Raw genomic sequence first — 27,706 nt, 5'->3', positions numbered from 1 at the left:
CCTCCCGGCGTGCCCTTGACGTCACCACGGCCCAGCGCGCGGGCCTGCGCCATCTTGCTGAATCATGTCGGAGAAGAAGGCGCCGGTCGACCTTGGCTTGTTGGAGGAGGACGATGAGTTCGAGGAGTTCCCCGCTGAAGGTGAGCGCCTTTCGGACCATGCCGCCGCATTGGGTGGACCTTTTCCGCCTGATGTCTCTGTCTGTCCCCGGGCTTGCGGCCGAGTGTGAGTTTTCACATGGAGGAGCCTCAGAGAGAGCGCGGTGATGGAGGAGGAGGAAGGAGGGAGGGAGGGGAGAAGGGGACGGGCCACAGGGAGGGCAGCATTTTATTCAAACCATGTTCGGACCTCTCCCCGTGGGGGATGAGGGGTTACTCCGATTCCCTCGCCCTCCAGGGCGGGCTCACTCACTCTGCCCAGTTACTGAAATCTAAGTGAACTTGCGGGGAGGTTTTTTGAAAAGTTTCCCCTTGTCCTCCTGTGACCTTTGACCAATCCCAAGTTTGGAGCAGAGAGCACGAGTTGGGCTGTTTGGTATTCTTGACAGTGGGCTATCCTGTACAGTTAGAATGGTCTCCCCTATGTTCAGGATAACTGTTTCTTGGAGTTAAAAAAAAATCACGCAACACCAAGTTATAGTCCAATAGGTTAATTGGAGGCACTAGCTTTTGGAGTGCCGCTCCTTCATTAGGTTTCTTGGAGGATCTCATGTTCATTTGGTGACCCATCCCAGGTGACATGCAGGCCTGGTGATAAGTCATGATTCTAGTCTCAAGTTAACCACAAGTTATTAGCATAGCCAGAGCAAACTGGGTAATGGAGAATGGGGTTGGCGGCTCTTTGGAGTGTGATGACACAGGGCTAGAAGAGCAGCACTAGGTTGAAGTACTCAAACCACCCTATTTCTTCCATGCCGTACAGGCTGCTGTCAATGGTGCTTCAATTTCTGTGACTGGCTCAATGTACGTGTTCTGTGGAGATAACCTTTAATTCAACAGATTTTGACAGTAATCAGGCAGGGTAGGCAGTAGGTGACCAATAGTTTAGTTTTTAGTCATCAGTGTTCTGATCTGGAGCTTCCATTGATTCTAGATGCTTGTAATAAAAAATTACTACAGACAAGATTTGCCTTAAAGCATTTGATGATTGGTGATTATGCTGACAGTAGTTTGAATTTGAATTAATGGGACAATACTAACCTGTGTTTTTTTTTTGTCTGCAATGTGTTCATTCCTAAGGTTCTTAGATTACACAGTGTGGAAACAGGCACTTTGGCCCAACAATTCCACACCGACCTGCCCCCATTCCCCATAAGTAAACTTATCTGTTATCCTCTGTTATTCAGTGCTGAACTGAATTAACCACTGAATTTGTAATGTGTCTACTGGTAAACTGATCATGGGATCCATTACTGTCAAATGTGAGCTTAGTTAAAAATCTCACAACACCAGGTTATAGTCCAACAGGTTAATTTGGAAGCGCTGACTTTCGGAGTGCTGCTCCTTCATCCTGGTGTGATTTTTAACTTTGCAAAAGTGAGGATTACAAATGCTGGAAACCAGAGTTTAGATCACAATGATGCTGGAAAAGCACAGCAGGTCAGGCAGCATCCGAGGAACAGGAAAATCTACATTTCAGGCAAAAGCCCTTCATCAGGAATAGAGGCAGGAAGCCTGCAGGGTGGTGAGATAAATGGCCATTTATCTGGCCACCCTGGAGGCTTACTGTCTGTATTCCTGATGAAGGGCTTTTGCCCGAAACATAGACTTTCCTGCACCTCGGATGCTGCCTGACCTGTGCTTTTCCAGCACCACCCTGATTTTTAATTTTGTCTGCCCCAGTCCAACACCAGCTCCTCCATATCATGTGTGAACCTGTTGTATTTAGATATATGTATGCCTCCCAGTGATGAAATCAGAGCATTCCTTTTCAAACAACAACTTTGATCTATAGAGCACATATAACACTACAAACTCCCAGGCATTTCAAAGGAGAAATGGATATGGTAATTAGGCTAGGCAGCAGATCAAAAGGAAATTAAAAAGTTGAACTGAATGCCAGCAGTGTGAGGGGGCAGTGACTTACATCGAGACAGCAGTTGATTACATGTGCTATCAAGAAATCATAGTAAAATTGAAGTCAGCAGCAATTGGGGAGGTTTGGGGTGAGGTGGTGTTGCTCTTGGGCTTTTGCCTGAAACTTCAATTTTCCTGTTCCTCGGATGCTGCCTGACCTGCTGTGCTTTTCCAGCACCACTCTGATCTAAACTCTGGTTTCCAGCACCAAAAGATAAAATGCTGGAAAATCTCAGGTCTAGCAGCATCTGTAAGGAGAGAAAAGAGCTGACGTCTCGAGTCTAACTGACCCCCCCGCCCTGTTATTCACTTTGACAAAGAGTCAGTTAGACCCGAAATGTCAGCTCTTTTTTTATCTCCTTACAGATGATGCCAGACCTGCTGAGATTTTCCAGCATTTTCTCTTTTGGTTTCAGATTCCAGCATCTGCAGTAATTTGCTTTTATCTGATTTCCAGCATCTGCAGTCCTCACTTTTGCCTGACTGAAATCATGCCAAGCACAAATGTGAATATATATATTGGAGACCAAGTTTCTTAACCTATGGGCACCTTGGCAGCAGTTTCTCAGCTGCATTCCAGTAATCATTGCCAGTTGCATCACCAAGGGTCTCTCGACCACCTAAAATCAGAAGCAAAAAATGTTTGTTTGCACATTCTGCATGCAGATTATGCATGCAGCAAGAACTGGATGACATTGCTTACAGCCCAGTAGGTAACTTTGGTTGCAGAATGACCAAGCATTGACAATTTCCAACCAGATGCTATCTATCTTTCATTTCACAATCAACAGTATTATCATCACTGAATCTTATCATTGATCAAAAACTTAATGGGACACAAACATTATAGCTACAGGAGCAGGTCAGAGGCTAGAAATTCTGTGGTAAGTAATTAATTTCCTGATTTCCCAAAGCCTGTCCCCAATCGACATGGCAATAGTCAGGAGTGCGGTTGCAGACTGTTTCGTTGCTTGGACAAGTACAGATCCAACAACACTTCAGAAATTGACACAAAGAGACTCATTTGACTGATATCCCATCTACCACCTTAAAGACTCACCACCTGCACCACTGATACACAGAGGGTGAAGTGTGATATCTACAATGTGCACAACAGCAACTTCCCAAGTTTCTCTGGCAACATCTTTCAACCTGTGATATCTAGCCTAGATTAGAAGATCAAGGGCATCAGGTACCATTAATTACAGCAAACCTTTTATTAACCAGCACCTTCAGGAGCAGAAGTGTGCTGGTTGATTAAACATTCCAGTTGATCAAGAGATCCATACAATCAATGTAAAAACACAACTAAGTAATAGATGGGTTAATGCAGGGAGTGTACTCATCACTGTTATACTTGTTTTACAACATAAAACTCTTAAATAATAATGCAACTTTGACCTAAATAAAACTTACCAGCTTATTATTTGGACCCTCAACTGTCTACTCAAAATCACAGTAATGCAGTAAACTTCTGGTGTTTCAGGTATATAATTTTTGCCAATTTATCGAGAGTGCTAATTCATAAGGTGCTGGTTAAAACAAAGTTTGCTGTACCACCAATTGCAGGTTTGCCTGAGCAGCTCCTGCAGAAACGTCCTGGAACTGAGTTTCATAAACCATAACCATCTTCATGTGTGCCAGATATAAATCCAATCAGTGACAAGTTTGCTCCATGATACCCATCAGCATCAGTTTTGCTAGGGCTCCTTAATACTATACTGTTGAATGCAGCCTTAATATCAAGGACTGTTACTCTCACCAAACCTCAGAATTCAACGCTCCTGTCTGTGTTTGAACCAAGGCTGTAATGACGCCAGGAGCTGAATGTTCCTGGCAGAACCCAAACTGGACGTTGCTGAGCAGGTGCTGCTTTATAGCACTTTTGACACCATCTTCCATCACTTTACTGATGATTGAGAATACAGGTCATTCTGCTATAAGGTGCATTTCATGAACACGCATTTGCTGTAATGTGATTGACAAATTGGGGACACTGTTTCTAAAGTGCCAATTCTTAAAACATGTGTTGGCTGAAATGTGATTACATTGCCAATGCTTTAAGCACTGTTTCTAAAGCATAATTTTTCTATAATGCGGGGTTGTACAAGAAAACAACCATCACGTTATAGACTGAGGTGGTAATTGGCTGGTTGGATTTACCCTGCTTATGTGTCGGACATACCGGAGTAATTGTCCATACTGTCGGCCTGCTTGACTTTACAGCATAGGATGGTAATTGTGAATCATGATTGTCCTAATATTGGGAAATCTTCATATTTTGTTAGCTGTAAATTTTTGTATCTATTTCAATCTCATTGTTTGTTCAGATTTCATCACCACCACGTGCAAATATAAAAGAGGCGGCCATTTGGCTGCTTGCCTGTGTTTTTGTTTCAATGAGAGCATGACTAGTCTGACTATAACCTCAAATCCACACCCCTAACTATCACTGATTTACTAAGGATTTATCTATCTCTGCCTTAAAAACATTTAAACACTCTGCTACCCCAATTTTTCAGGAAGGGTTTCAAAGACACACAATCTTCAAAAACACTTAACTTCATCTCTTTTAAACGGATTATACCTGATTTTTATACAGATTTTCCCATCCTCTGCACATCCATCGTGTCAAAACCCATTAGAGACCTTTTATATTTCATGAAATTGCCTCTCACTCTTTCTAAACTCCAGCTTATGCATATCTTGCCTGTCCACCTTACCTCAAGTTAATCTGCTCATTCATTACAGGTGTAGGTCTGGTAAAACTTCTCTGGACTGCTTCCAAAGTATTTACCTCTTTCATTAAATAAGATACCCCGTATGTGATCTCACTAGTATCCTGTATAACTGAAGCTGAACCTTAAAACGATTGTATTCAATTCCCTCACAATAAATCTTAACATTCTATTGGTTTTCCTAATTATTTGCTATACTTGTAACCTAATAACCTTGCGATTCATGCATCTCAGTACTCTGCAAACTCTCAACATTGAGATAGCATGCTTTTTTTCCATTCCTGTCAAAATAGTTTCACATTTTCCTACACTGTGCTCCCATTTTTAGCCCACTCACTTAGACTAAAACTACAAAGGTAGGTTATGTCCTTTACACGACTTCCATTCCTACCTTTGTGTCATTAGTGAAAAAAAATTCTGTTCCTTCCTTCCTTGTAATTTATGTAAATTGTAACCAGTTGAGGTTCCAATACTGATCCTTGTGACAAGCTATTTGTTTTCCCCGGTCAACCTGATAAAGACCTATTTATGGTCACTTGCTTCCTTTTAACCAGGTCATCTATGCATATTGATATGCTACCCCCTACATTGAGATTTGATTTTCTGCAATAACCTTTGTTGTGGCACTTTTATCATGTGCTTTCCAGAAAACAATAGAGTACATTTATCTGTTCACCTTTATCTACAGCTTGTATTATTTCCAGTAGATTGGTCAAATAAGATTTTCTTTTCCTAAAGATTTCTAATTTGCACATCAGCTTTGCTGAGAATCTGGATGTCATTTATGTGCCTCTGAGTGAAGGTGGCCCAGCAAATCATAATTTATGCAAAGGTGTGGTAATATTTCAGTAATTGTTGCCACTTAATTGCCAACTTATTGTAGTTCAACTTTGCATTACTGTGGAAGTGGGGGGTGAAATATTCAGCTCTTCCCCAAGTTGGAAGGAGACTCTCTTCTCTACAGTCAAATCCACTGTGAACCTGAAGAAAACCAGTTTATTTTTCCTGCAACAGTTGCTGTCAGCTGTGACCCTGTCCTTAAAACTATGGGTGTACCCAGTTAATAAAACAAAATGGCCAGCAGCTAGCACTGATCCTAGAGGCTAGTCGGGTAGTAGTTACTGATCTACAGGAACAAAGACATCCTCATATACTACAGCAAATTACAAGATACCAATGCAGTTCTCAAGATAGCTCACATGCGCATTACAGCATGTGCTCAAACAAATCAGGACTGCCAAATCAAAGCCAAAGGAAAAAGCTAAAGTCAAGGTCATAACTCACCATTTCAACCCAATGGTAGAACATTTTATATGAATATCAGAAAGATAATTGTTTTTTATGTGCTGTCTTCCACAATTAAATAATTTGCCAATATGGATTGTAGAAACTCTCTTTTGTAAAGGATGCACACATGTGTTTTAGACAATTAAAATCATTGCATATGACCCATGCCCAGGCTCCAGTACGAGTCAGGACCCTGAGGAAAGATTGAATAATTAGCTAAAGGAAAAGTTTTTATTGCGGAATAACTCAATTAATTTGTTAGAATTAATAAATGCATTAGAGTTTAATTCAAAATATTAAGAAATAAAAGTCAGGAATAAGACAAATCTCAAACTACGATGCCAGCAGTCCATGCATTACAAACAATGGCAGACAGGAAAGAAAGTGGATACTGAATCATAGTCATCAGTTTTAAACAGAAATCCTGATAGGGCAATGAGGCACAATGCAAAATAAGATCAAGGATTAAATTCAGTGTTTAATAAGAAAACTTAAGTTTTGTAACCAATTTGGCAATATATTGTCAAAAATTCAACAACTTATTCTTTTTCAGATGAATGCATATTAATTCAAATTTGGTCAATTTAATGAGCCACGTTAACATGAGAAACATTTCCTCCGGATACAAATTACTTCTGTATATGAATTGTAAAAGCTGATCATGAAGCAGTAGGCTGTAGTTATAGCATGTTAATGATGTTAGAGAATACCAACAAACCCATTTTTGGATTTGAGATCAAATGGTTCCCTTGAATACCTGGCTGAGTACTAGACCAATTCTTTCCCCGGATGACTGTCAACTATGAAAGTTTAGCCTACTCATTAATTTAAACAACTCATTCTAATCACTTACTGCTAAGTCAGAATAAGCTTTTTTTGAAATAAACTAATTTTACTTACCACATTTAGGTGGAACATTTTTTAAATTGCCTCAATTGTTATTTCGAAAGAAAGCATTATACTAAATTAGATAAGGTAATTTTCAGGGTACATCAATGCAAGATGATTATCAGAACTGCAACCAATGCAAAAACTCCTTTGAATTACAAGTAAAGCTGATTCAATGAACTGCATGAATTTTCAGCTTTAGAAAATTTGCAAGCTAAAGCTGGGCGAGCAATGCAATATAGAGATTCACTCCATATTGTATAAGGTCCATTACCAAAAACTTGTTGTTGATTAACATCATTGTTCCTATGAATTAAAACTGACCTCACAATGTGAAGACCATTACAAGACAAAACCAAATGCCCATCAAACATTTTCAGCAAAATCAAACTTCATTTATATAAGTAGTTCCTGGGTTTTGAACAATGTCAAAATCTTTATATGATTTTTTTTAACTCTTGCAAACCAATGTCCCTGTAGTAATGATGCACATACTGTATTCTTAATTGGTTGCTGGTCTTTTATGTTTACAGTTTGGGTGCAAAGGTACCCATTGTCACCTGGGCACAAACATTTCCCAATCTTTCACCATTTATGAAATTGGATAACTCCACATTTCCCAATCATTGAACTTATCTGCATTCTTTTGTAGTCTGTTTGCATCCTATTAGCAGGCCATCTTCCACCTAACTTTGTATTGTCAGGAAACTTGGATTGACTTGCATTTGGTCCCCCACCTCTCAAAGCACTGACCTTTATGATACCGCACAAAGGATCAGATCTTTCATAGTTTGTTACCCAATCCTTAATACAGGTTTATATAATGCCTCCAATAATCAGAACATACATTAAAGATGTTAAATAAATATAATGAAGCATTCCAAGGTGCTTCACAGGAGCATCAATAAACAAAATATGACAGCATTAACTTGGTCATAGAGATGGTTACTTGAGTGTTTTAAAGACAGAGGTAAAAACAGCAGGATATGAGGAAGCAGTTTGATAGTAGGATCAAGAGGTTCATGGATTGAAATGTGGGAACCGGAGGGTGTTTTTAGTTTGGCCAGATGCTTGTAATTGAAAGATTTATGTGAGATTGGATGCTCATCAACCCTTCTATTATCCCTGTCTCATTAACCATCTGGCAAAATATGTTTCTCAGCCTTTTGAAATGCAAACTGTCATAAATGAAGGCTCCGGAAGAAAGAGATCTGTTTAAATTGTCAAAATATTTTTGATATGCTGTGTGTACTTCATGTATGTAAACAGAAGTAAAGATTTTCATCTTGTAGCAACAGAAGTTATACCTACCATTTGTTCCCTGTAGCCTAAAACAATTTATAATATGGTTTATACCAGTGAGATCAAATATGGAGATGATAACAAGTTATGGGAAAACTAACAATCTTGCACAACTTCTTCTTTTAAGTATCTACAACTAGCTAAAGATCCTTGATCGCCTTCGTGTTTTGAATTTAGTTTTTTGTTCTTAGAGGTAAAAGTTTCAATTTTAATTTGTGCTTTTTAAATTTAAATAAACAACATCTTTTTGTTTTTTCTTCTGTACAGGCTGGACTGGTTTAGATGAAGATGAAGATGCCCATGTCTGGGAAGATAATTGGGATGATGACAATGTAGAGGACGATTTTTCTAACCAGTTAAGGTTAGCTTGAGATTTATTTTCTTAGTTGCTATGATATACCTGTGCGCTACTACTATCAGCAAAAGACCCCAATGTGCTGTAGTATAAGCTGAAGTTTTTCCTGATGAAGGGTTTTTGCCCGAAATGTTGATTTTTTTTTCTTCTTTTTTTTATTTTGTGTTTTTTTTTCTGCTCCTCAGATGCTGTCTGACCTGCTGTGCTTTTCCAGCACCACACTCTTGACTCTTAATTTCCAGCATCTGCAGTATTCACTTTCACCATGAGCTGAAATTCACTTTGTCTTGATTAATACAGGTTCAATAGGGGAGCATCCTGAAACTAGTGGTCATGATATGAAATCAAAAAACTTGCCTCAAATGAAAAGTTATGTACAGATAGTGATTAATATGGTGTTGATTAAGGTGCCGCAAAACTGGACAAGACAACAAAACAAGTTTATTTTTATATTCAGTCGTGGGGCGTGGGCATTTATTGCCCATCCCTAGTTACTGTTGAGAAAGTGATGGTGAGTAACCGCCTTGAACCTCTGCAGCCTGTGTACTGTAGGGTTAGGTTAAGATCACAGTAGGATTACTAAGAACATGACAAGCTTTGAGTAAATTCAAAGCAATAGGTAGGTAAGATTTGAAAAGGAAAGTTTTTTATATAAGTATTTAGGGAAATGAAATTAATGGATACTTGCTGAATTAATTATTTGCTTCTATTCAGCAAAATCCTCAGTCTTTTGGAGTGAAATTTCAAAGCAGGGATTTTATTTTTAAAAAGAAGTAACTTACAGAAATGTTAACCCAGAAAATTATTGGTTGGTTAGCTTGACATCATGAGGAATGTGCTGAATGGCATCCTTTGTGCAGGGTGCTATTGACAGTGAGTAAACCGCTGATTTACTCTTCCATTGCAGTCAAAGAAAAGGAAAATGAGATATTGCAATGCAGGCAGCTGATTCACCATTGGCAGTTACTTGCTAAGCAATATACAGTTAAATTTATTCTCCTATTCTTTTTATGGGGCACAGTCAGACTTGAATTTTAAAGCAAGTAACCTTGGATTGGAATCTGCTGTCAATAATAAACCTGAGTGGCTATTTCCTGAGCTTCATCCACAATGCCTGGAGACTAATCACTTTGAGTCTGAAGTGATGAAATATCTCCTGTTGAGTTAGAGAATTCTTTGCCTATTTTAATCTGAAAGGGAAGGAAATTTTTAGTGAAAATGTTGTTTCGTATAGCAATGTTGCTTTTTAATGAATGCTATATAGTTCAATTCGTATTGGCTAGTTATTTATCGCGTTTCCAACTTTGCTCTGCAATTTTTTTTGTCTCGTAGACCTTTTAATTGCAGTTAGAAAGCATTAGTTTTACTAAGTTGTCTGGAATGTTGCATTCCAGACACTTGAAAACTAAAATTAAAATTTAGAATATTCTAAGCGTTTATTAAAAGTTCTTTGCTGGTGCTCAGAGATCTGTTATTTAAGATTGCCAAGTCTTGTCAAGCTCGTCTTCAGTACCCTGCGGCTTTAAGCTTTCTGTTAAAAACAGAATGGGTAAAGTGTATCAAAGCAGTCTTGTATCCTGAAACGCTGTAGGAATCCTCTTCACGTAAGACTCAATTTGTTCAATGAGCTAGTTGGTGGTCTGGCAATATTTAAAATTTCTCAAGTGAAATTAATTATTTAACCTTCGCTTCTATCTAATAATTTTGACAATTTTCTAAAAACATAAGCCCTAAAATGATACTGTGGGCTGTTAAGATTCAAATATTTCACACATTCATTGGATTCCCCTTCCTCGATAATTTATTAATACCTTAATAATTTAAGGTATTAACTTCTCCCCTAAAACATTGAATCAAAAAACTTCAAGCTCTTTAAGTGTCAAATAGAAATACACTCAGATGAACTGTAGAGTTAGCTGGTTGTGAGAAGTTGATTCTTGCCTTTATTTTGGTAATTTTTCCATAAGATATCATAGAGTTATAGAGATGTTACAGCACAGAAACAGACCCTTCAGTCCAATTCGTCCATGCTGACCAGATATCCTAACCTAATCTAGTCCCATTTACCAGCATTTGTCCCATATCCCTCTAAACCCTTTCTATTCATATACCATCCAGATGCCTTGTAAATGTTATTGTACCAGCCTCCTCCACTTCTACTGGCAGCTCATTCTATACACGCACTGCCCTCTGCGTGAAAAAGTTGAGTTTTAGGTCCCTTTTAAACTTTTTCCACTCTCACCTTAAACCTATGCCCTCCCGTTATAACATGAAAAAAAATACAGCAAACCAAGTAACATTTAGCTATTTTGTCATACATCTTGTATACATTTGTGGGAATAAGTTGAATGTTCCAATACCTATATGAAATTTAATTTAAGCATTAAGTTAACATCGTTTTCATTATGACGACTTCAGTGCACTCATACTTTGTGGTATCCATTTTCTTTGTATGTAGTTTCTTGCATAGCAATTTTCTAACCTCCCTAGGTTGGAAAATCTCTCTTTCTGGACCTGTGCTTACCTTTTACCGTGTAATACAGAAATTGGATTGTTTTTCAGCAATGATGTTTAGCATATTAAATAAAAATTGAGACAGTAAAATATATTAAAGTTACCTATTAAGACTCACTTTTGGGAGTTGAGTATTTTCTTATAAAAATTCATAAGTTTTAAATCTGCCAATTTACTTCCCCATCAGTTTTTAATTAAGGAATGTTGAATGTGGTGCAACATCTAAAAGTAATTGTGGAACAATGTATTTAAATCTTCAAGACTTTAACTTTGGAGCATTCATAAACTAATGCTTAAACTATTTCTGTATTTTTAAAGTATGGCAAAAGCTTTATATTTTTGTCATGATTGCTTATTGCTCAGTTGGTGTAAATTGTAAAGGAAAATTACTTATTTCCATGGTCTCAATGCATCTTTTTTTTTTAAAATGACTGGTTATTTTTCAAAGCAACAACCAGCCTATAATTTCGTCAACTTAAGGACCTAGAAGTGGAAAGAAAAGCTTCTCTGTTCCATTTTTATTTTCAGGAGGTTGCATTTTATGATTTATTTGCTGTAGGTTATCTTTTTTTTTAGTTTTCAATGTTCAGGCTATGTTTTGGTAAGTCCTCGGCCCCTGTGACCACAGAATCCCCACAGTGCAGAAAGAGGCTATTCAGTCCATTGAGTCTGCACAGACCTTGCAAAGAGCACCCCATGTGGAGTTTATCGTGGTTAACCCAACTACACTGCACATTCCTGGACCCTGTTGGGTAATTGTTTTTTTTAGCATGGTTAATCCACTTAACCTGCATACTTTTTAGACTGTGGGAAGAAACTGGAGCACCTGGAGGAAACCCATACACACATGGTCAAGAGACACTATTTCAGTTGTATAGATAAATTCATAGTTTCAGTGAATACGAACTTCAGAATTTGTTATTAATTTATCCTGTACCTTCATGTAATCTTCCTTGCCCTCTTCATTGGAAAACAGCAGGATAACACTACACCAGACTTTGAGTAAGTTTAATCAACAGTGAAGAATAAGGCATATTAGCTTAACTATCCATTTTACAGAACTCTAGTTCAAAGAAAATCTGCCAAGCAACTTTGTACAAATTCCACAATATTTATATATGTGTTGATCACAGTAGACCACTTACTATGGACATCAGACTGGTAATGATTAAAATCTGTAATAATTTCAGTCAATAAATCTTTATGTACAGTGACTGAATTAGGGGGCACAGTACAATATTAAATCTAGAGAGAATCTTCATTTTATCACAAACATGGGATTTCCTTAGTGGATGTTCAAATAGACATGGAAAAGTGTATCAAAGTAGAAATGGAGCTTGTAACAGTACAGCAAAATTGGGCATTTTAACTATTTGGATGTTATCATTCTGAATGTACTATTACTATGTAAAAAAAGTCAATATGTTGCAATGTTGGCTTGTATGAGTTGACAATAAAATGCAGCACTAACTGTTATGTGTTTGGTTCACATATTTAATATGTCAATGTATAATCCTTGTGCTGTAACTTTGTAATTTATTTGAGAATTATTCTTTGTATAGATTCATCACATTTGTTATTTTTACTTCTAAACTTAACATTTAGAATGTGTTTAAAACATTTGGGGGAAAACAAATCACAGAATGGGGTTGAAAGCAAGTGGCATTTTGTGTCCAATATTTGGCATATGCTGTTGAATATAAGAGGGAGTTTTTGGAAATGCACATACTCCATTCACTGATTACCATTACTTATACAATGGATTTAATTGAACTAGACAGCTATTCGAGATGTAAGTGATGGCAGTAAATTAGTAGATAATTTGCATCATCTTGTGGAAATAATAATTCACCAATGTCCATTATTGCTTAAAATCAGGTAGCTATTTACTTTCTCAAACTAGAAACTATTAATTAAAATACTAATTCAGATAGTGTTTTCTTCCAAAAAAAAAGCTGATAATGGAGCTCTTTGTCCTTTCCAGAAACATTTTTGTAACATTCTACATGAAAGATTTCTCATTATGCCACAAACCATAAAAATCCTAGGGTAGAAAATGGGACTAAAGCTCAGTTGACGTGTACTTTCAGTCTAGAGAAGGCTTTGGCTATTGGTAATTGTGTCAGATCTTTGTATCTAACAATGGGGATTAGATTCTGAAAAAAACTGACAGCAATAACAAGCATATGACCATAGATTTGTAGGGGAGTCACAGCAGTTTTGAAATTGGCCAACCAAATGGAAAATTTAAATTTTAGCACTGACAAATCCTGAATATTTTCTGGGTGTAAGAAATATAGTGCCAGTTCAGTTCTATTCACAAATATACTTATGAAATGATCTGCGATAGCCAGAATTGTTGGATATATTTATATTTCATCCTTTGCAATATGTCGATTAGAGCCCACTTGAGTTTAGTGTTAACCTTTTTTGTAATTTAAGTTAGAGGTATACCACAGATATGTTGCAAAAATGGTGCAGAAAAGAGCGGCAAGACAGATCTCAACTATTAATCTGTGAGGACCTTTAAGGCTTCACAGTTGTGAATGATTAAATGGGAATTTCATTGAAGTTAATTTTCAAAGCACGCTCTTAAAATAGCAAGTTTGAAAGGGAATTATGACAAGTAAATTTCAAATGTACTAAGAACTTGGAATAATCCACTGGACATTAGTGGCATTTTAAAACTAAGAGTTTATAAGATATATTTGGCTGCTGAAATATTTAGGGAACTATCGTGGTGAATATTAGCCTTTTCAAAATTTCGTATGTTCGGAATTTAATAAGTTCTTCAGAATGTCAATGGTATTGTTCAGGTTCCAATTTAGAGTCAGAAAATAAGATAGAGATTTTTACCTCACGTAACCAATGGTGAAGGAGTGTACTACTTAGCAATTTTAGGTTCAGTTTAAAAGTAGTTCATTTTATTTTGAGATCAGGTGTTTGTGAGAATGTTTTATTTTAAGATTTTGTAAAATGTATTGTGCTCTCTAAACTCTTTCGGTGTCAGGATATCCTACTTCTTAAAAAGAATGAAACCCACTAAAATTCATTTACCTTTGTGTCAAAGGCCAGATGTAAAGGGAATTATTTGGAATACTGAGGTGGTCATGTTGCTGCATTTTGAGGTGCTATCTTTCAGATGTATTGTTTGATGTGTTTATAAACAGTAATTGGGAGAAAGTGAGGTCTGCAGATGCTAGAGTCGACATTTCGGGCATAAGCCCTTCATCAAGAGCATTCTCCAATGCTGCTTGACCTGTGCTTTTTCAGCACCACACTTTTTGACTAGACTGTAATTGCTGATTAATGACTTGGTGCTTGTTATTGTCTCTCTTTTTGCTGGTGGTATATTAGTTTAGATGTTTAAACTGTTTTTAATCTAAATTACATACAAAACATACCCTGAATTGTAAAAATTAAAAGTTAATTGAAAACTGCAAACTACCGATTCACTTATTTATATATTTTGGATCTCAATTTCTAAACAGAAGCATGGATTACCATATTTATTATTTTTTCTGCAACTTTGTTTCTTAAAAGGTAGAAACTGTCATCAAATTAGCTGCAATAGTATTAATAAACATCCTTTTCCAGTTTCATTCATCAAATGTTAATCATGACACCTGACCAATTTAATGTTACCACAGCTTAAGCAGTTAATTTCTGATTTTCTAATAGCCATGACAACTTGGACATGTTTATTAAATAGTTACATCTTTTCAGAATCTTAATTGGTTTGGCCATTCCTCTGTTAGGAAAATAACATTCAGGTTTTAATATGCTTTTTTGTTTGGATTGTGAAGTAATGGCTTGGGTAAACCCTTCAAGGAACAAGTTTGTGGGACAAAGTTTTCATGTTTACAATGCTAACACTAGCTAATTTACCTTTAATAGCAGAGATGTAGAATATCTTGTGCGCCCGTGCAGTGTCTTAACTGCTTTTCATGCACCTCAGCTGAGTTTTGACTGTGACAGCTTCAGCTGTCAATTTGACGAGTGGTATGGATGATTTTTTTATAATAGTGACCATTTTCTAGATCAAATAGTTGCAAACCAACTAAGAATAAAACCATTTCAGATCTACTGTTGTATAATGAGGTAGGTTTAATTAGCCATCTCATAATGAAAGATCCATTGGGCATTAGTGATCATAATACAAATAAATTCCAATGTTGCATTTGAAAGCAAGCTACTCCTATCATGAATAAGAATGTTGAACTTAAAATAAGTTACATAGTTGAGAGGAAAGCTGACTATAATTGATTGATTGGGTAAACAGTATAGCTCTTAGTAAACAGTGGGGATTTTTTAAAAGAAGCAATTTAAAACTTTAAACAAAAATACACATCATTGAAAAACAGAATTTGGTGGAAAAGAACCATCCTATAGCTTACTTTGTATGGTAGGGATCATAAATTAAAAAAAGACAATGTTGCAACAAATTGTAGCAAGCAAATCTGAGAATTGAAAATGTTTTGGAAGCTAGGAAAGAGTTCCTGATAAATTTTGCATTCAGTTTTTAAAAAAAAGTTTAAGTCCACAAAATAAAGAAGAGAGTTACTTCCTTTGAGATGGGAGAAGTTATTTTGGGCAATGAGAAAATAGACATGGATATTATGATTCTCCAATCTTTACAGTCGAAAAATCTTAAGCAAGAAATTGAAAGCAATCAGCTGCTTAAAAAGAATAAGAATTTTTTTTAAGAAACTTATTCGCTGAGAAAATATGAAAGAGGAGACTGAGAGAACTGTTGATGTTGGAAAACGTCAACAAAAATAGAAATTTCTGGAAAAGCCCAACAGATCTGGCAGCGTCTGTGGAGAGAAATTACTGTCCAGTGATCCTTCCTCAGTATGGGTTATAGAGAATCTGGAGGGGCTAAAATCAAACAGATGCATATGATTTGACAGCCTGTATCCTAGGGTACTAAAAGAAATAGCAGCAAAGATAGTAGATGCAAGATTCTAGATTAGGCCCAGCAGATTGAACGTTAGCTACTGGTAATGTTACTATTCAAAAAAAGTGGATGAAAACAGAATTACAATTTGCCTGCCATAAGGTTGCTAGAGTCTACTATAAAGGAAGTCTTAACAATGCACATAAATCATTGTATTAACAGATCTAAAACCAACTTTTGCCAAAAGGCAGTTGTGTTCATCTCCCAAAGATATTCAATATGATACCATGCAATGTTGATAAGGGCTCTTGGAATTTAGGCTTCTGTATTAGCATTGCTAAAGGATTGGTTAGCTTGCAGGAAACAGTTAGTCAGAATAAATTGGGCATTTTCAAGTCAGCAGGCTGTGACTAGTGGTGTCAAAAAGAACAGTAGTGAGACCTCAGCTATTTGCATCCTATTAATGACTTGCGCGAAGACACAATGTATATAGGTTTGCTGAGAAAAGAAATTTTACACGAGGACTTGTGTGCAAAGAGAAATAGGTTGAGTGAATTGGCAATAAGATGGCAGATAGAATTTCAGGCAGGGAAGTGCAAGTTTATTTACTTTGCTTGGAACAATAGAAAAACAGATTTTTTTTAAAATGCTGTTCAGCGTCCTGTTATGTTCCTACAAGGAATATAAAATATTAACATTTGGGGACAACAAGTACTGTCATTAGGAAACCAAATGTATGTTGACCTTTTACAGGAATCAGTGAAGGAGTAAATTTTTGGTACAATTGTGTATGAATTTGGGGAGATGACACTTGAAATCCTGTTTGCATTTTGGTCTGTGTATTTAAAGGAGGAGATGCTTGCAGTTGAAACATTCCAGCAAAGTTTTACTATGTTGGTCCCTGAGAGAGAAGATTTTCTTACAAGCGAGAGACTGAGTTAAGTGGTCAATTTTCTCTAATTCAGAACAAAAGTACATGATCATGAAGAGGCTTGACATTGTCAATACTGAAAGGTTCTGGCTTGGGAAAGCATGGGGACACAATCAAACGATAAAAGGATCATTAGGACTGCAATGAGGTGAAATTTCTTCGCTTAAAGGATGCTCCACCATTAAATGTGTTTAAGGCTGAGATGGGCAAATGTCTGGTGTTTCAAGGAATCTGACAAAGCAAATGGACAAGAGTGTAGAGCTGCAGCTGAGGATCAACCATGATCATATTGAATGATAGAGCAGCCTGGGTGGCCATGTGGTCTTTTTGTTTTGTTGAGTATAAGTGATGAAACTTGGTAAACTAAGATGAGAATAAGTTATAGGCTTAAGTGTGACCTAAGCGCAGCGAATGCAATAAAGCAAATGTGAAGAGACATGCTGAGGGAGGACTCATTGACAGATGACATGTTAGATAATTTTGAAAATTGTAATAGAGTGAAGATTTTGATGTCCATGACACATTTCATTGAAGGTGACCAGGCAAATGGATAAGATGGTTAAAATACTGTGGGTTACTTTGGTTTATTAGTAAAATAGAATCCAAAGCCAAGAATACCTCACTTAGAACTTTAGACAATTCTGGATGCCATGTGGAAGAGATCCAGAGCAAGTTTGCCAGAGTGTTGCCAGGGATGAGAGACTGGAAAAGTTTGGGCTGTTCTTTCTACAGCAGAGACCATTAAGAGTTAGCCTAATAGAAATTCAAATTAGAGTTTGATTGAGTTGTTACTGAAGAATAATTCCTGTCAATCATTTGGTCAGTAATGAGAGTTCATAGTTCTTTTACCAATTATTTGAATCTGGTAAACATGACTTTTTTCCAATTGTTTCTAAAAGTTCTAAAATCTGATTCCGTAAGTTCAAAAGAAGTTTAGGCAAGTAGTTGATGAATGGGTTACAGGAAAGAAAGCCAGAATGTCAGATTAAGCATCATTCAATAAAGCAACACAGGTATAATTGGCCACCTTCTGTGCTGTAAGCTTCAATAATGAATTGGTTCTTATTCTCTACACAATACCCACAGCATAATTGTATGTACCTGACCAGCAATGTGATGTATGGATCACTTTATATTGAGCTAAATTAGAACTGTTTACAGTGCATTCAGCAACATGTGTTCCACTCATTGACTCTTTAAAATTTAGGAAGTTAATATCATAAGTCTTTCCATATAAAAGGAAAATTATTAAGCTTGTAATGTTATGCATGTTTGTCAAAAATGGCAACTAACCATCCAAGTGCCATCCAATATCCTGCTTTAAACATCTGTTTTAAAAAACCAAAAATTGCCTGTGCAAGGTTTGTGAAGGTTTGTAGCTCAGGTTGAGGTTTAGGGTGTAGGTTTGCTCGCTGAGCTGGAGGTTTGATATCCAGACGTTACCTGGCTAGGTAACCTCATCAGTGGCGACCTCCAAGTGAAGTGAAGCTGTTGTCTCTGCTTTCTGTTTGTTTGTCCTGGATAGAGTTCCTGGGGTTTGTGGTGATGTCATTTCCTGTTCGTTTTCTGAGGGGTTGATGGATTCTAGATCTGTGTGTTTGTTTATGGCGTTGTGGTTGGAGTGCCAGGTCTCTAGGAATTCTCTGGCATGTCTTTGCTTAGCCTGTCCCAACTTACAGACTGGCCAAAGAACTACACGCAAGACTGAAATACCTCGTAGAAGAGTCACAGCACTCCATCCACTCCGCCCAGCAATTCCTAAAAATCATATACGCCAAAATAGAGGAAGACAAAACAATGATCTCATTCGACGTAACAGCACTGTTCACCTCCATCAACATCGACCTGGCAAAGGAAACACTTACCACACTTTTAGAAGAGGCCATCACACAGACCCCAACCACTATCAATCACATACTAATGAAAACATCGTGAAGCTAGCGGACCTCTGCCTCACCACCCAGTTCACCTTCAACAACATTACCTACAAACAAACGAACGGCACACCCATGGGATCTCCGCTATCAGGATTCGTAGTAGAAGCGGCAATGCAAAGACTAGAACAAACAACCCTACCAACCATCAAACCAAAAATCTGGGTCCGCTACATAGATGACACCTTTGTCATCACAAAACGAAACAAGGTAGAGACATTTAACATCATCAACAACACCCTCACAGGCATAAAGTTTACCAAGGAGGAAGAAAACGACAATAAACTCGCGTTCCTGGACATCACAGTCGAAAGAACAGACAACTGAGAACTATAAACCTGCATATACAGAAAACCGACAAACACTTAACTACACCAGCAACTATCCCAACACACACAAACAAAGCTGTATCAGAACACTATTCCACGAGCCAACTCACACTGCAGCACAGACGAACTTCGGAAAACAGAGGAGAACCACCTATACAACATATTCAAGAAGAACGGATACTCAAAAAATACAGTCTGCAGATTCCTCAAGAACAAACCACGACAAGCAGACCAAACACAGCTAGAAACCCTAGCCATCTTATCATACGTCAAAGAAGTTTCAGAAATGACAGCCAGACTACTAAGACCCCTCTGAATCCTAGTAGCACACAAACCCACCAACACTCTCAAACAAAAACTAACAAACGTAAAAGACCCAATACATCCCATGGACAAAACCAACGTCATCTACAAAATTCCATGCAAGCAAGGACTGCCACAAACACTACGTAGGACAAACAGGAAGAAAGTTAGCCACCAGGATACACTAACACCAGCTAGCCACAAAAAGACACAACCCTCTCTCCCTCGTAGCTCTATACACGGAGGAAACAAAACACCATTTCAACTGGGACAACAGATCTATCCTGGGACAGGCTAAGCAAAGACATGCCAGAGAATTCCTAGAGACCTGGCACTCCAATCACAACGCCATAAACACAAACACAGATCTAGATACCATCTATCAACCCCTCCGAAAACGAACAGGAAATGGTATCACCACAAACCCCAGAACCCCATCCAAGACAAACAAATAAATAGAAAGCAGGAGACAACAGCTTTGCTTCATTTGGAGGTCGCCACTGATGTTACCTTGCCAGGTAATGAAACATCTGGATATCAAACCTACAGCTCAGCGAGCAAACCTACACCCTAAACATTGCTTGTTCTTAAAATAGAGAACTTTTCTTTTATAGAAATAAAAGAAAAAATTACAATTTTGAACCATAAACCATCACCAAGTGCAGATTTGAGGCCTATGTACCTGTCAAGCCTGTCTACCTCATCTGTCCCATCCCCTGTACTTGTGCTATTGCCCTGCAGTGTTTATTTTGTTCACATAATTATTCAACTCTTTTTGAAGCTTCCTAATGAGTTTGCTTCCATGAATTTTTTTCCAGTAGTTCTTTCCAGATCGAAGTGAAATCTATAACCAAACTGATTTTTAAAAAAATCCAGGTGCTCTATGTATAATCAGTTCATAATTAACAAAACTGTTCATGATACCTCAAGTGACCACAATGTGTTACCCATTTCTGATTAAGGGCTTATGTCCAAATGTCGATTCATCCACTTCTTTGTTCCTGCCTGACCTGTTGTGCTTTTCCAGTGCCACACTTTTCAACTGTTACCACAATGTCTCAAATTTGCCCGGTGTACAGAGGATTAGATTAGATTACTTAGATTGCCTGCAGTGTGGAAACAGGCCCTTCGGCCCAACAAGTCCACACCGACCCGCCGAAGCGCAACCCACCCAGACCCATTCCCCTACATTTTACCCCTTCACCTAACACTACGGGCAATTTAGAATGGCCAGTTCACCTTAACTGCACATTTTTGGACTGTGGGAGGAATCCAAAGCACCCGGAGGAAACCCACGCAGACATGGGGAGAATGTGCAAACTCCACACAGTCAGTCGCCTGAGGCGGGAATTGAACCCAGGTCTCTGGTGCTGTGAGGCAGCAGTGCTAACCACTGTGCCACCGGCCGCCCTCAAATCTCTATTATCCGAGTGACACGGGCAGGGAGTATTTTGTTAAGGTAATTGAATTCTGGGTAATAGAATGCCAAATAACACAGTTTAGCAAAGCATCAGAACCTTGCAATCTTTCACGGATAATCTGATATTTGGAAAATCGAATGCCAGATAATTGATTACAGAAGAACCTCAATGTGCTAATAAACAGTTTGTGTTGAGGTTATAATGGGAGGAACGTTAACCTGAATTTGTGGATCTCGGACCATTACCATAAAATAGAGCAGCAGAATTAAGTCATTCGACCTATTGAGTCTGCACTACCATTCAATCACGACTGTTATGTCTCTTAACCTCATTCTCCTACCTTCTGTATCCCTCGATCCCCTTAGCAATAAAGAACCTATCATAGAGTCATAGTCATAGAGATGTACAGCATGGCAACAGACCCTTCGGTCCAACCCGTCCATGCTGACCAGATATCCCAATCCAATCTAGTCCCACCTGCCAGCATCTGGCCCATATCCCTCCAAACCCTTCCTGTTCATATACCCATCCAATTGCCTCTTAAGTGTTGCAATTGTACCAGTCTCCATCACATCCTCTGGCAGCTCATTCCATCTGTCATAAATGATATTCAATGACGTGGCCTCAATCTCTCTGCAGCAATGAGTTCCTCAGATTCACTGCTCTCTGACTGAAGAAATTCCTCCTCATTTCAGTTTTAAGGGGTCATCTCTTCACTCTGAGGCTCGGCCCCCAAGTCCCAGTCTCTCCTACTAATGGAAATATCTTCTCCATGTCTGTTGTATTGTGTTGGTGATCTTGTTGTGTTGAACCAAAGTGAGCATTTAGGAATTGAGTTCACATGTGCTTCATATTTGGCAGTGAACATATAGTGTAGAAAAATGTGGTGTGGTATGCAGAGTCTTGGTCATTTTATTGATGACAAATATAGTGTTTAAAAACAATTCAGAAAATATTCAATTGATTTATTAATGGGGTGAGGGGCTTTATTTAAAGCTTCGGTATATACCCATTGGAGTTTTAAGAATGAGTGATAATCTAATTGAAACTTTAGAACCTGAGGGGACATCATAAGTGGAAACCAAGAGGATGTTTCCTTCTCAGACAGTCATTAGAATGTGGAATTGGCTTTCCTCAGATATCAATGAATACACTGCATCATTGAATTTGTTCAAGACTGAATTAGATTTTTGATGGACAAATGCTATCAATTTATGGGGCAATAGATGGGTTGAGAGCACAATTTGACTGGTAAATGATAAGAGGAATGGCAGTGATTTTAGTTAGTACTATACTTCCTTCAGCACTGAATGTTGGTAGATGTTTATAAAGTATATAATCCACATTTCAAGTCTGTACTTGAACCCTTACCCAGTGTTTTTTTTTACCTCTTCATCTCTTCCCATGCTTTTTATCAAATTTCATCCAATATGTCTGAAATCCTTGTCCTGGAGCCTGTTAACCCTCTTCATGCTTTTGTTTTCCATATTTAAAAAATTTGTGTCATTTTGCATACTTTGAAAAGAGATCTCTATACTACATTTATGCTCATTAAAACACATCAAAAATAACCATGGCAATAATTCCAAAATCAGAAAAATGTCACTGTGCATCCCTTCGGTTTAGAAAATGATTTTTCAACACTCTGCTCTTTATTTTAGAGTCTGTTTCATATCATCACTGCCCCTTAGTTCTACCAGCATTAATTTTGCAACAGATATATTTTGTAGCACTTCAATCAAACAAGATGATAATGTTAGATCATTGTATAATTCCTGATAGATTTAATTATCCCTTGATCTCAATCTATTCTCAGCTGCTGCTGGTTGATCACTGCTATCTCAAATGGAATTGGAATATCACATAGATGGTGCCAATTGCCTATCATAAACAACATCCGGAAATGTGCATATTATACATCGATATGGTGTACTAATATCAATTTACAAAAACTATTCAATCAAGGAATGATCCATAGTCTGTTTGTTAGGTTTCATGCATTGATGGCTGTTGATCATTTAACTTTGATAACCACTTACATTTTGTATATTTTGTGCAATTACTTTGCTCATTATCCAGTTATTTTCAAGCAGATATCTTGCATCCATTGACACTACAGCCTCCGTTCTGTTCAGACGTTTTAAGGTGGTATAGATTTTTTAAAATTTTGCTAGTTCTCCTCCATTCTTGTCCAAACTTATTTTATCAATTTTCAAAGCGTTGTCCCATTGTGGGCTTTGTCAGCAACCTTAAGTTTGTCTAATATTGTTTATCTGGGTTTGTAGCATATTTTATTTATCCCCCGAGTTGTTCAGCTTCCTTGCAAGATAATAGATTGGCAAAAACAAAATATTTGTTGGGAAAGCTTCTTACTGTTCTTGCACTCCATAAAGTGGCTAATTTGGAAATAAGGAAAACTAGTTATGATCCTGGCTGATCTTACAACCAAACCAGTCAGATGCCAGAATTAAATCTGGCTTGATAAATTTGGTTTCCTTTAATACACCATGGTGGTCTTTCACTGAAATGTAAGTATACTAAACTATTGATTTGGTTTTAACACTAAAACAAATGTTTATAGCAAGAGAAATAAACATAAAATAAAACAAACCAAGTTAGCTAAATGTAACACTGTTTTGCTGTAGGCTTTGAATTCTTTCAACAAAGTCCCATCTACCCCCAAAACCATCACTTTGCAGTTGATCAAAATCCAGAGAGACTCTGTCAAATTGGTATGTTTGACTTAACTCTTAGTTCCAGTCTCAGGAGTTGGGAGGTCTTTATGCTTAGTCACTCTCACAACTGAGTTTTTAGTCTTTCTCAGCTTTAACTGATCAATGCAGGTCTCGAACCAAACATTCCTAATCTGAAAGTTCCACAAACTAAACTCTTTCACTGAGGTAATGAAGACAATCTCTTTTTCCCTTTTGAGAAGCTATACCTGCATATGATTTAAGTCTGGTCTCCTTTAGACTTCACCATTTTGTCCTTTCTTAAGATAAAATCAATCCTTGATCATTCAAAACACAAAATGAAGTATTTTTTTTATTCTCAGCTATTGTTAAGCCCTACAATCTCAACAAACTTCCATTAACACTCCAGGAGCCAATTCTGATTTCAAGGTGCTGGAAGGACTGACCTAATTAATTTATAAACCCCTTCACAATTTAAAATCACACATTTTAAAATTCAAACTTTTTTAAAATAAAAAATATAAATCACAAACTTCCATCACTTTATACATGATTAGATGAGATGGCGAGATCTGTTAACTTCCTAACGGAAAATTACAGCTGCTATATACAGCACATATCAAAGTAACTTCAACAATTTTCAGTAATTGTCATTGATATAGCTTAATTAATCCTCTATCAGTACAAAACCTCTTCCCTCACCTCAAACTCAACTAAATCAATGGAGCCCCTGAAAATCTGAATATAAAATTCTTAAAGCATTTTGCTTTAATCTGTCTGTTATGGATTAGTCATGAAAAGACGATTGTTCTAAATCAGGAGTTATGCTTGTCTTCCTTTGGAGGAAAAGGGTAGAATTAGAGAACTGTGTGAATTTACAATCTGAATTTACTCGAATATATGTTCTCTTCACAAGATGGTGATGAAATATTTCAATTGTGTTTTCCAGAGCTGAATTAGAAAAATTTGGATACAAGATGGAAACCTCATAGGTGAAGTTCTGCAGGATAAGAATGTCTGTCTGTCTGGAAAATATAGAATAAAGAATTCTGCACACGTTCAAAATGGTCTGTGGCAAATGTAACACTGGAAGTGAGATGTAATAGAAACTGAAATGTTGTTCAACATTTGCAAAGGAGGACACAATTTTCTTGTGAATTTTCCTTTTTATTTTCAAAAATTGTTTTGAAACGTAATGTCGTCTGCAAAGTTTTTCTTCTCCTCTATAATGGTGCCATTCATGGCAGAACACTATGCTGAGTGTAAACATGTACAAAACCCCGAGAGTCCACAAAACCTGCTTTACAGATTTCATCAAAGCTATAATTTTTCAGCAGGTACAAAAGATCAAATCATAAATCAAATCTTTGTTTTTGAGATTCATGTATATCTACATTTCACAAAATAAAATGGCATTACAAAATAAATTCTGAAGTTCATGTGTTACTTTAGATCAATACCATATTTGAAAATTAAACTATTAGAAGTTTAAAACCTGCATCCTCCAATTGAGCATGAACTTCCTTTGACCACATGTTGTATTTGTGTAATTTTAGTCAGCGTCATAGAGATGTACAGAATGGAAACAGACCCTTCGGTGCAACCCATCCATGCCGACTAGATATCCCAACCCAATCTAGTCCCACCTGCCATCACCCAGCCCATATCCCTCCAAACCCTTCCTATTCATAAACCTGTCCAAATGCCTCTTAAATGTTGCAATTGTACCAGCCTCCACCACATCCTCTGGCAGCTCATTCCATACACTTACCACCCGCTGCGTGAAAAAGTTGCTCCTTAGGTCTCTTTTATATCTTTTCCCCTCTCACCCTAAACCTATGCCCTCTAGTCTGGACTCCCCGACCCCAGGGAAAAGACTTTGCCTATTTATCCTATCCATGCCCCTCATAATTTTGTAAACCTCTATAAGGTCACCCCTCAGCCTCCGACGCTCCAGGGAAAACAGCCACTCCCTGTAGCTCAGATCCTCCAACCCTGGCAACATCCTTGTAAATCTTTTCTGAACCTTTTCAAGTTTTGCAACATCTTTCTGATAGGAAGGAGACCAGAATTGTACGCAATATTCCAACAGTGGCCGAACCAATGTCCTATACAGCCGCAACATAACCTCCCAACTCCTGTACTCAATACTCTGACCATTAAAGGAAAGCATACCAAACGTCGTCTTCACTATCCTATCTACCTGCGACTCCACTTTCAAGAAGCTATAAACCTGCACTCCAAGGTCTCTTTGTTCAGCAACACTTCCTAGGACCTTACCATTAAGTGTATAAGTCCTGCTAAGATTTGCTTTCCCAAAATGCAGCATTTGTCTGAATTAAACTCCATCTGCCACTTCTCAGCCCATTGGCCCATCTGGCCCAGATCCTGTTGTAATCTGAGGTGACCCTCTTTGCTGTTCACTACGCCTCCAATTTTGGTGTCATCTGCAAACTTACTAACTGTACCTCTTCTCGCATCCAAATCATTTATGTAAATGACAAAAAAGTAGAGGGCCTAGCACTGATCCTTGTGCCACTCCACTGGTCACAGGCCTCCAGTCTGAAAAACAATCCTCCACCACCACCCTCTGTCTTCTACCTTTGAGCCAGTTCTGTATCCAAACGGCTAGTTGTCCCTGTATTCCATGAGATCTAACCTTGCTAATCAGTCTCCCATAGGGAACCTTGTTGAATGCCATACTGAAGTCCATGTAGATCACATCTACTGCTCTGCCTTCATCAACCCTCTTTGTTACTTCATCAAAAAACTCAATCAAGTTTGTGAGACATGATTTCCCACGCACAAAGCCATGTTGACTATCCCTGATCAGTCCTTGCCTTTCCAAATACATGTACATCCTGTCCCTCAGGATTCCCTCCAACAACCTGCCCACCACTCACGTCAGGCTCACTGGTCTATAGTTTCCTGACTTGTCCTTACCACCCTTAAACAGTGGCACTACGTTTGCCAACCTCCAGTCTTCCGGCACCTCACCTGTGACTATCGATGATGCAAATAACTCAGCAAGAAACCCAGCGATCACTTCTCTAGCTTCCCACAGAGTTCTCGCGTACACCTGATCAGGTCCTGGGGATTTATCAACCTTTACCCGTTTTAAGACATCCAGCACTTCCTCCTCTGTAATCTGGACAGTTTGTAAGGTGTTGCCATCTATTTCCCTACAGTCTATATATTCCGTATCCTTTTCCACAGTAAATACTGATGCAAAATATTCATTTAGTATCTTCCCCCATTTTCAAAATTTTGTTTCATTTCAGCATTTGACACCATGCAGACTGATAATAACTAGCAATACAGCAAGGCTCCCTCTACTAGAGTGCAGCTATTCCATGGACATAGTTTGGTTTAGTCAACCTGGATCAGATTTTAAATAAATATTGAATGCTAAGTTTTTCATTTTTGCCAAACCCAACAATTGGTCTGCCTAAACAAAATTTACATAGAGCCCTTACAATCAACGAGAAAGATTTGCATCTTGGCATTTTGAATCCAGGTCCAAAAGATTGTCTCGAAAGATCTCTGGGTATAGTGTTCACTTTGACTCACTTATAGAGTTGGTTGAGGTAAATTGGACACGGAAGGTTAAAGGTATGGTGCATAAAGATATGATGAGCAATTGCAAAAATAAAATTTATTCTCAAAAGTTTCATTAAATTTGAGAAACTACCCCAGGAAATTGATTTATCTGTGACTAACAAAAAAAGGGTTAATGTTGGCATTAAATTAAATAAGAATTATAATGTCAAGAGTACTGTTTTAAATCTAGCAAAGGATGGTTATGTAATTGAAGCAATAAAATTTAATGAACTCCAACAGGTTTGAGTAAAAGAAGGGAAACTATAGGATGTCACATGAAAGGTTGCTTAAGATGTAGGATTGTAGGTAATAGCAGATTATAGATTCATTAAGCAATGGAAATCAGGAAGAAGGAGCACACTCTTCTGGTTCATGGTGTTGCAAGGATCAGTGGAATTGCAAATTTTTAACTTGAATGAATGAACTGAGAATCCGA

The 27,706-nt window shown here is 37.7% G+C and overlaps 1 protein-coding gene across 1 annotated transcript; it reads left to right on the top strand.

Annotated features, from left to right (window-relative positions):
- On the top strand, positions 1-25,097 carry sem1 (SEM1 26S proteasome subunit). Its single transcript, XM_072575451.1, has 3 exons — positions 1-140; positions 8,558-8,651; positions 24,620-25,097. Exons 1-3 carry the CDS (start codon positions 65-67, stop codon positions 24,660-24,662), a joined length of 213 nt encoding a protein of 70 aa, XP_072431552.1. The 5' UTR covers positions 1-64; the 3' UTR covers positions 24,663-25,097.
- The last annotated feature ends 2,609 nt before the right edge of the window (positions 25,098-27,706 follow it).

The sequence above is a fragment of the Chiloscyllium punctatum genome, chromosome 8 (assembly GCF_047496795.1).
Source record: "Chiloscyllium punctatum isolate Juve2018m chromosome 8, sChiPun1.3, whole genome shotgun sequence".
Classification (NCBI taxonomy): domain Eukaryota; kingdom Metazoa; phylum Chordata; class Chondrichthyes; order Orectolobiformes; family Hemiscylliidae; genus Chiloscyllium; species Chiloscyllium punctatum.
Note: the sequence above shows the minus strand (reverse complement) of the source record. Positions and strands in the feature narration are given on the sequence as shown.

Coding starts and splice junctions, on each gene's coding strand:
- sem1 (XM_072575451.1), top strand. CDS start 65: ATGTCGGAGAAGAAGGCGCCGGTCGACCTTGGCTTGTTGGAGGAGGAC. Junction 141..8,557: donor CGAGGAGTTCCCCGCTGAAG/GTGAGCGCCTTT, acceptor TCTTCTGTACAG/GCTGGACTGGTTTAGATGAA. Junction 8,652..24,619: donor GATTTTTCTAACCAGTTAAG/GTTAGCTTGAGA, acceptor TGTGTTTTCCAG/AGCTGAATTAGAAAAATTTG.